Source organism: Lactuca virosa, chromosome 5 (assembly GCF_052849685.1).
Source record: "Lactuca virosa cultivar CGN04683 chromosome 5, Lactuca_virosa_CGN04683_v6, whole genome shotgun sequence".
NCBI classification, from domain to species: Eukaryota; Viridiplantae; Streptophyta; class Magnoliopsida; order Asterales; family Asteraceae; genus Lactuca; species Lactuca virosa.
This window is the reverse complement of record NC_136430.1, coordinates 116,600,000-116,610,152: the sequence shown is the minus strand read 5'-3', so window position 1 is coordinate 116,610,152 and position 10,153 is coordinate 116,600,000. Positions and strand designations below refer to the sequence as shown.

The window sequence follows — 10,153 nt, the reverse complement described above, 5'->3', positions numbered from 1 at the left end:
GTTCCAATGGCACTAGGTGTAAGACCCTGGAGGGTTTCCATGGTTTCCTTATATGTTGTATGCATGGCTTATGTGATATATGTAGCTTTTATAGCTAACTTGATATGTGTTATGTGGATTGTGTGTGGGGTGTTCTTTGGGGGACTCACTAAGCATTAGCTTACAGTTTGTGGATTTGTTTCAGGTACATTTGAGCCCAAGGGTAATGGCAAGGCTTGATGGCGCGGCTTGCACTCTCTCTCGGGCATTTTATGGGACACTCTGATGTTTGGAAATAACATTGTTTTGGATATGAATTTGGAAACAATCGTATTGGGATTTCATGTTTTATAGAAAAGTGTTTTGACTAATTAAAAATGAAAATTTTCTTTTGAAAAATTGGGTCGTTACAAGGTACTTGATACATATTTCAAATGATTAGCATTAAACATTTTTTAAATCATGTATTTAGGTAAATGTTTTTTATGTCGATATAAATTCATATTAACTATTTATACATATATTTTCCTATATTTTCCTAAATATAGTTAAGAAAATACTAAGTATTTTATATATCTATAATATTTTTTTATACTTTATATGACAATTAAGTAGTATATATATTTTATATTTTATGCATGTAACACATATACAAACAATGAATAAAATGTGAATTTATATATTACCAAAATCAAGTGATGTAAAATGTATAGTGATTAATAATATTTTTATATAGTTATACATTTAAATTTATAATGTCTCCATTTTAATAATTGAACTTTTTAAAGTTTGATAACATTTTTTTATCATAATTTTATTTTATGATTTATTATTGTTTTAAAGATAAAATCATAATATGGATTGAAACGACCCTAAAGTCAAACGCAAAATATAGAATTATATTTAGATAAAAGAAAATTCAATGTTATGTACATCATGTCAATATGTTAATAATTTTTTTTATTAATATACATTCAACTACCTAATTATTATCCTTTCGTTTGTATTTATTTCGAAAGTTACTTTAAAAAAACATTTAATGTTTACACCTTAATTTTCAACATCGTTTTTAAAATATGTCAATGCTTTTTTATTAGTATATATATTGAATTACTTACTTTATTCATTATTATATCCTTTTTATTTATTCAAAAATATTACTTTAAAAAATACATAATGTTTACAACTTTATATTAAAATTTTATTTTTATTAAACCGTGTACTACACGAGTCTTACACCTAATGTGTAAAATAAACGACACGTAAACAAAACTTAAAAATTGAACGAGTCAACATGATAATGAATGATCTTTTTTCTTGAACAGACAAATATAGTATATAATCTACTCCTAAACTAACAATTAATCCACCTACGTGCACGGCAAGACTTGAACCCTCGACCTCAAGTAGGGAGGACACCACTTGATACCGCTGGGCTAGAAGACCTTTGATAGATAATGAATGATCTAATGGAATGGTTTCTGTGGGTACATTAATGACACATAAATGCATTGATGTCGGTGATGGAAGAAAGGGCAAAAAATACATTGTTCTTACCTTTCTCCTAAAATGTACACATATTTTGGAAGTTAGAGCAAATTTTATTTCAATGTAAGCATTTATTGTTGTTTTTTTTCAAATTTGTCGAAGCATATGTATGCATATATGTATGTATGTATTCCCAAGTTAAAACAACGATGCGTTAGTTCTTGAACAAGTCCAAAGTATATCCGTCCACAAAGTAGTAGTTTTTGTGGGGGGCCTTCTTGCCCGGAATAGGCATATATGTCATGAGCTCCAGTGATGGTACTGGTCAGGAGTGGGATTATATATGCCACTAAACGTCAGTAAGTCTATTACGATAGGATATTTGACGAATAAATATTGTAGGCAGTACAATTTTCGTTTTTGGATGCATGTCCACTTAAATTATCAATCATTCTCTAAAAAAATGACAACCCATAAGTGTCGTCATTTTCAATTTTATATTCTTTTATTTCTTAGATTCCAAATTCCTTTGTTGTTATTCACATCTTGCAAGTTCCGTGTAAGAGAAAACACAATATTAATGTCCCACCTTGAAATTAAAATGTATGTGGAACTTGATTGTAGCCATTGCTTTTGTATATTTGCCAACGTGGAATCTGTGATTCACGTATGGCGGTTCGAAGTTCCAACGTGTCGAAGATATACATAGGGCTAGGTTATAATGTGGATGAACAATTATTGTGCGGACGTGTGGACAATGCTATTCTATGAGAATTACTAAAAAATAGGTTATTTGCTAATGTGAATACGTTAAACATCATACAACTATCGTAATTTTCATTCATTCTCACTAATTCTTATTTATTTTTGTTCTCACACATCGTTTTTTACTCATTTTCATTCTTACAGAATACGACTCAATAACCATTCTGATAACATTATTACAGAATGAGAATAAAAAAAAATCAATAATAGCCTTATAGACGATTTAACTAGTGAGAATGTGTGATGATGACAATAGTTATATAATATTGAACGTAATCATATTACTAAACAACATATATTAATTGTCATTCTCACAGAATAGCATTGTCCATACATCCGCACAATAGATGTCAATCCACATTTGAACCTAACTCTTTTTCTCTCTCTCTCTCTCTCTCTCTCTCTCTCTCTCTCTCTCTCTCTATATATATATATATATATATATATATATATATATATATATATATATATATATATATATATATATATATATATATATATATATATGGTATGCGAAGAGAGGAGAATGTGAGTTCTATAATTCAATATTTTAATTTTGAAAGGACAACCTTATTTGATGAGAGGTGTATTTGGCAAAGAAGTCATGATTACCTCAATTTCAATTGAATTTTTGGTAAGGGTTTAAAAGTAATGTTACGAAAATGCTAAAAGTTCTAAAATTGATAACCAATATATCCAACATGAGCAAGAAAAGTTAGAACATACTTTTGAAAATAAATTAAAATACTCGTTCATCTCCTTAACGATTAGGACAACCTATGTAAACAAGAGTACTCGTGAATTTACATTTTAACGAAATAATAGCTGAGCTTACATAACTAGATTACGAGACAAAATGATAGGTAACCCCGTCAAAATTTCATTTACGTTATTCGAAATCATTATATACTAGTTTCTATAGTAGGTGTAAGACTTATCTATTACATGGGTTAATTAAAAAAAATAAATATAAAAATTTAAATCTTTAATAACTTTGGATTTATAAGAAAATACAAAATTGCAAAAATGGTCCCTGTGGTATGCAAATTTTTGGGGTTTTAGTCCAAACCACGACTTTTTTGGATTGGTGGTCCTTTTGAGCTAGTTTCATTGCGTTTTTGGTCCCTCTAAATAGTGAAATGACTGTAATACCCTTAGGTTATTTATTTTTCATTTATTTTTCATTTCTTTCATTTTTTTAAAAATCTAAATACTTATTTATTTATTTAACTAATTAAAAAAATAAAAGTCTCTCTCTCTCTCTCTCTCTCTCTCTCTCTCTCTCTCTCTCTCTCTCTCTCTCTCTCTCTCCGGGTCGTATACCCATTTCTTTCTTTCGTTCCCGATTTCAACGAACAAGAAGGGGTTGCTACCTCCGACAATCTGGAGATAGCCACTGCACCACCTGCTAGCCTCCATTCGACCACCAAACTCCATCGTGAACCGCTACGTCTCCGCCCACCAAAGAACCATTCCAGCCTCACCTCATCTCTTTTTCTTTTCTGTTGATCTGAGCAACCCCAAACAAACCCCAATCCTTGCTCCTTTTTTCCTCTTCGATCACCGTTGTATTGGGAAGACGGAAGCAACAAAGCTGCTGTGCTACCACTACTCGTCGTCGTTGCTGTGGTGGGCAGTCCCCACCACCACCTGTCACCGCCCACAGATCCAGATGCAGGTATCCGGTGGGACGACTTTAAACCCAAAAGAAACTTGATTTGGGTTAATTTTTGGATGAAATCAGAAGAATATGATGGAATTAGAACTTCATATTTGCTTTGTTCTCTGCCACCAAGGTTGAAGATTTTCTCCATCGATCTACTTCATTGATTATCATTGGCTCATATAATCGTGTTTCAAGGATTTACTGTCATGAGAAACATACGATCTTGAATAGACTTACCAATGGCAGCAAGGCGATGGTGGCAGACTGCAGTGGTGGTGGGATGTAATGGCGGTCGACGGTAGCTCCGACTGCTTCGTTTTCTTGCTGCTCCGATGAGTTCGACAAGGGGTTGATTGGAGGACTAGGAGGGTGTTGACTCCTTTTAGATTTCATAGAAAACTGGAGAGAGAGTGAGAGAGAGAGAGAGAGAGAGAGGTGGGCCCTAAATTACGTAATTATTTTATTTTTCATTTAAATTAAATAGAAAAAGCATAAAAAAATATATCAGAAGGGCATAATAGTCTTTTCAGTTTACTGAGGGACTAAAAACACAAAGAAACTAGCTCAAAAGGACCACCAATCCAAAAAAGTCGTGGTTTGGACTAAAACCCCCAAAAATTTGTATACCACAAGGACTATTTTTGCAATTTTGTCATAAGAAAATAAGAAAAAGAAAAAACATCATAAATGGTCCCTGTGGTTTCCCAAAATCTGATGTTTAGTCCCCGTGGTTTAAAAACCTCATAGATGGTCCATGTGCTTTCAAAACTTTTGACAGTTGGTCCTTATCCCTCACACTGTTAGAACCCCACCGTTAACTCTTATTTCATTAAAATAATACAAGGGCAAATCGGTCTTTTCACCTGTGCCCTCTTCTTTATTGAGGGAAATGATTATGCCACTGTCTTCTTCACGTCAACTCCCAAACACTCTTCATCTCCCAAGAGTACAGTGACTTCGTCTTCAACAGATCACTCTCATCCAAGAAACGAAATTGGGGTTTAGGGTTTACACAACACTAAAGGAAAATGGTTCTGTCAATATGGTGTTTACGTGAAAAAAAATGCGGGCTTGAAGGACTTGCAATCGAGATACGGTAAGATTTTTCATAAAAAAAAGCTTCAGTTTTTTGTTTTCCTTGAATGTATTCGTGAAGACAAATCATCTTCTTTACCCTTTCTATTTTTGTGTTTGCGGAGGGATATGATAACTATTTCACGTTGAAGATACACTATAGTGGTGTCTTCACCAAGTCACCTGGAAGGAAATACGTCGATGGTACTGTATCATATGTAGATGACGTTGACACTGATTTATTTTCAGTCCATGAACTCGATGACATGGTTCGAGAATTAGGATACAAAGGTGAACAAACTCTTTACTACCATTTTTGTATCCCTGAATTTCCCTTAGACTACGGGTTATTGCCTTTAGGTAATGACCAAGATGTTCTTAAATTGGTTTCGTATGTCCCTAAACACAGACTTGTAAAGGTCTATATTGAAATTGGTCAGACTAGGGTAGCTAGTTATTTTAAGTCTCCTTCCAAAGTTGTTATTGAGGAACTGGAACCTGAGAGTGTGTTACCGGAACTTAATAGAAAAAAACCTTGTAGAAGAGAAGTAGGATCGTGTAGTAAAAAGCTTAAGTAAGACCACCCTGTCAACCAGTTGTTGACCAGTCACAGGTAATAGATATGGATGAAAATCAGGATCATTCAAAGACTATTGTTCCATATGTTATGTCTTAAGTTAGCAAACGAAGTAATGTCATTGATGTGAATGAAGGAGTGATCATGGGCCACATAGATGAAGTGTGTAAGGGTAATTTAGGCAATCTTGCAGAGGAACCAATTTGTGAAGATATTGATGGACAACAAAGTGTAAGACTCGATGAATTTGAAGCATTTGCAGATGATTATTCAACTTATGCTGACTTTGATGCTGAGTATAGTGTACCAAATGGTGAAGACGATCAAGTAGAAATGGAAATTCTAAAGGGCATGGTAAGTGATGATAGTGGAGATGCTTTCTATAGTCAGAATGTAGATGGTTCTGATTATAGTGGAGATGATTCTGATGATAGTGATTACATTGTACATGAGTCTAACTTGCAATTTGATGTGGATGTAGACATAAGTGAATTCCAAAGTGTCGTGGATGTAGATGAACATGGAATTTTAAACAAGCAACCCGAAAGTATAGGGAATGACATAGTTGATGAAGAGTTGGAAGTTATTCAAAGTGATGATTATCAGTATGCAGGATTTTATGAAGATGAAAGGACAAAAATGCTTAAGTAGTTGAGTAGGTCAACTCCATGCTCACATGGGGAGATCCATTTAAAACCATATAGGGTGGGTCAGTGTTTCAAAACAAAGAAGGAAGTTGTGGACTACATGCATTCACATGCTGTAAATACAAGGAGGTCCCTATACTTAGCAAAAAATGATAAAATCAGGATAAGGGTAAGATGTGGACGTGTTGTGGGTCAATCTACTGAAACAGTTCAATGTGGTGGGCCATCAACTAGAAGTAAGGTCAAGTGTAAGGGACAATCTACTGAAACAGTTCAATGTGGTGGGCCATCAACTAGAAGTAAGGTAAAGTGCAAGGGCAAAAATGTGATTAGTAAAAAAGGAAAATATCCTTGGGCAGTCCATATCTCGAGGCCATATGAGAATAAGGATTGGTTGGTGAAAACAGTACACGATGTCCATAAATGTTTTCAGACAAGATCAGTTAAAGCTTGTACATCCAAATATTTAGCAAACTTAATTGTTCCACAAATTCAGAGTAACCCTAAAATTCCAATCAAAGCTTTACACGAGGAGCTGTGTAAGAAGTTGGAGCTTGGTATGTCAGTTCAAAAGGTTGCTAGGGCAAAGCAAATGGCTGAACGTGTGTTAGTGGGGACTACCAACTTCAATATGGGTATCTAATGGATTATGCTTTGGAACTGCTAAACACTAATCCTGGTTCAACTGTTAGGATAGATGTGTATCCTGAACCATGCTTGTCGACTACTACAAGAACTTTTAGAAGAATATATATATGTCTAGGTGCATTGAAGTTAGGATTCAAAGTTGGGTTAAGGGATTTCCTGGGAGTTGATGGTACATTCTTGAAAGGCCCATATCCTGGGCAGGTACTAACTGTTGTGGGTCTAGACTCAAATAATGGAATATACCCTGTAGCATATGCAGTGGTAGAGGCTGAAACAACTAGTTCTTGGACCTAGTTCATGGAACTGTTAGGAGAAGACTTGGAATTGGGAGCAAATTCAAATTTTACCTTCATTTCTGATAGACAAAAGGTATGTATTACCTAGTTATTTCTCATGATAGTGTACCTTACTGTCTATTTTTATAAATGAAACTGACTATATCTGCATTTGTTAAGGGGATAATACCAGCAGTTGCAAAGGTATTCCCCAATGCAGAACATAGGTTTTGTTTGAGGCATATTCAGGAGAATTTGAAGAAACAATGGAAAGGAAAAGAGTTGAGTGACTTGGTTTGGGAATGTGGTAGAGCAACAACATTAAATCACTTTAAATATGCAATGGATGAGTTGAAGAAAATGAATGATGAAGCTCTTTCTTGGTTGTGTAAGATTCCTGTAGAGACATGGTCTAAATCTCACTTCAGTGGTATGTCATTAAGAAGTTGTTGAGTTTTATGTTTTAATATAAAATTTGTAATTTCTCTTTTTGAATATGTTTTTCATAGGTAGGGCACACACTGATTGTTTGTTGAATAATCTTTGCGAGGTATTCAATGGTAAGATAGAAGAAGGTAGGGATAAACCAATCATCACCTGCTTAGAGTATATTAGAGAGTATCTCATGAAGAGATTGTATGTTGTGCAAAAGGAAATAGATAAGTGTCAAGGGGAACTAAGTAATACTGCAACTATAATTTTAGAGGAGATTAAGACTCAAGCAGCAAAGTATGTAGCTAAGTATAATAGGGCAGGAAAGTACCAAGTTGCAAGCACATGGCGGGATCAGTATGTGGTGAACCTAAATGAAAGAAGTTGCACTTGTAGGTTCTGGGAGATTACAAGTTTCCCATGTAGGCATGTTGTTTCTGCTATATGGAACAAAATTGAAAATGGAGAAAATGCCCCTGATGTTGAGGATTGGGTCCATCCTTGCTATAAGTTATCAACATGGAGAGCCATGTATCTAAACAAAATTGATCCAATAAATGGTCGTTCAATATGGCCAAAAAGTGATTGTCCATTCATTTTAACTCCACCAAAACATCACACACAGGTTGTTATGTCAACAAGGCTAGATATGTACTTTTAATGCCAACATGTATGTTTATGTTTTAAATATAATAAATGCATATGTGTAGGTTGGGAGGCCAAAAAAGAAGAGAAGGAGAGGTGTTGATGAGCCCAACAGCCAAACCACTAAATTGAGCAGGAAATTTCTTGCAGTCACATGTTCAAAGTGTCATAACAAGGGGCACAATTCAAGAACATGTAAAGGGTAGAGAGGCATTGGTGAAGTTGGATCAAAGGGGAAGTCACAGGGAAAGGGGAAGACACAGGGAAAGGGGAAGACACAGGCAAAGGGGAAGACACAAGGAAAGGGAAAGGGGGTTGGAAATTTTGTTAAGTAGTTAGTTGGATGTTTGGGTAGTTAGGTCTTTTGAAACTTAAATTATGGTTTGGTTGTTTAAATTATGGTAATTAGGTCTTTTGTAATGTTTGTATGGGTTAAGACCTTCCATCAATAAGTATGTTGAAACTAAGTCTCATGTTTAAACACAGACTTGTAATGATTTTATCAACATTTTGCTTATGAATTACCCTCTCCAAACCTTTCTCAAAAAGATACATGTATAACTATGTAGATTTGAAATACCATTCCTAACCATTTGCAAGATGTAGTTATAACAATATATCATACGAAAATTCTCATTAAAACCACTGATTTATATCAAAATACATAATCATTATTTCCATTAACTTAATTTGTTACACTTCATACAACAAAATGAAACCAAAAATACCCATTCCATCACAATCCAAAAACCCCTGAACTAGTTAGATGCGTACAAAAGAAAGCAAAAACCCCCCATCCTATTACCATCCAGATCCTTCAACCACCTTACTGGTTAAACTAAAACCAAAAAAAACATCCATGAACATAACAACATGAGCTGGTAGTTCCACAGTTCTGCACTGGTAATCGCAACCCTCTATTCCAATCGATTCTTTGATCTTATCAAACCTGGAAACACCACCAATGCCCTAGCACACATCGGAGGGTCAACCCACCTTACGAAGCCACATCTTGAACAATTCAAAAATTGCCTTCTGGGGTTACGATCCGTCCATGAGGTCAACTTCGTTGTTTCCATTCCACATCTACAAATCGCCATCTTCGACACTCGCAGAATTCGTTTTGCAATTGGATGCATAGTAGAGTGAGAGTAGAAGAGGGTGGGTGCGAGAAGGGTTTTTCAAAATATCAGACATGCATTTGTTTATAAATAAGAGGGCACATATGAAAAGACCGATTTGCCCTTGTATTATTTTAATGAAATAAGAGTTAACGGTGGGGTTCTAACGGTGTGAGGGATAAAGACCAACTGTCAAAAGTTTTGAAAGCACAGGGACCATCTATGAGGTTTTTAAACCACCTGGACTAAACATCAGATTTTGGGAAACCACAGGGACCATTTATGATGTTTTTTCTAAAAAAATAATGAATTATTAAAATTGATTCTTTTATCTTTTAAATTTAAATAAATAAACAAAATAAATTAATAAGCTTTAATTTGGTTATTTTGAAAAAAAAAAGTAAGTCCATTAATAAAATTGATATTCATTTATTACTACATTTATTTAATTATTACATTAAAGTATTATGTAGAATTTATTAAAATAGAAAACCATAAAATGATATGTGGAAAAAAAATTAATTCAAAATAACCATAAAATAACATATAACAAATTGAATAAGAGTGTGACATGTGACAAAAAAACATTCATTTATTAGAGTTTATATATATATATATATATATATATATATATATATATATATATATATATATATATATATATATATATATATATATATACGGAGTGGTTCAAATGAGAACCGAAAAACATTAAGAACTCTAAAAGCCATTTTTTAAATATTTTCATTAAGGGAATTATAGACAAATCCAATATTTATATTGTATTAAGCAAAATTTTTCATTCCCTAAATTACAAATTACTTGCCACGTGTCGT

The 10,153-nt window shown here is 33.9% G+C and overlaps 1 protein-coding gene across 1 annotated transcript; it reads left to right on the top strand.

Moving 5' to 3' along the window:
- Window positions 1-7,141: 7,141 nt before the first annotated feature.
- On the top strand, window positions 7,142-8,402 carry LOC145111647 (uncharacterized). Its single transcript, XM_079047908.1, has 4 exons — window positions 7,142-7,213; window positions 7,300-7,549; window positions 7,629-8,176; window positions 8,262-8,402. The coding sequence occupies exons 1-4, from the start codon at window positions 7,142-7,144 to the stop codon at window positions 8,400-8,402; spliced, it is 1,011 nt and encodes a 336-aa protein (XP_078904034.1).
- Window positions 8,403-10,153: the final 1,751 nt, after the last annotated feature.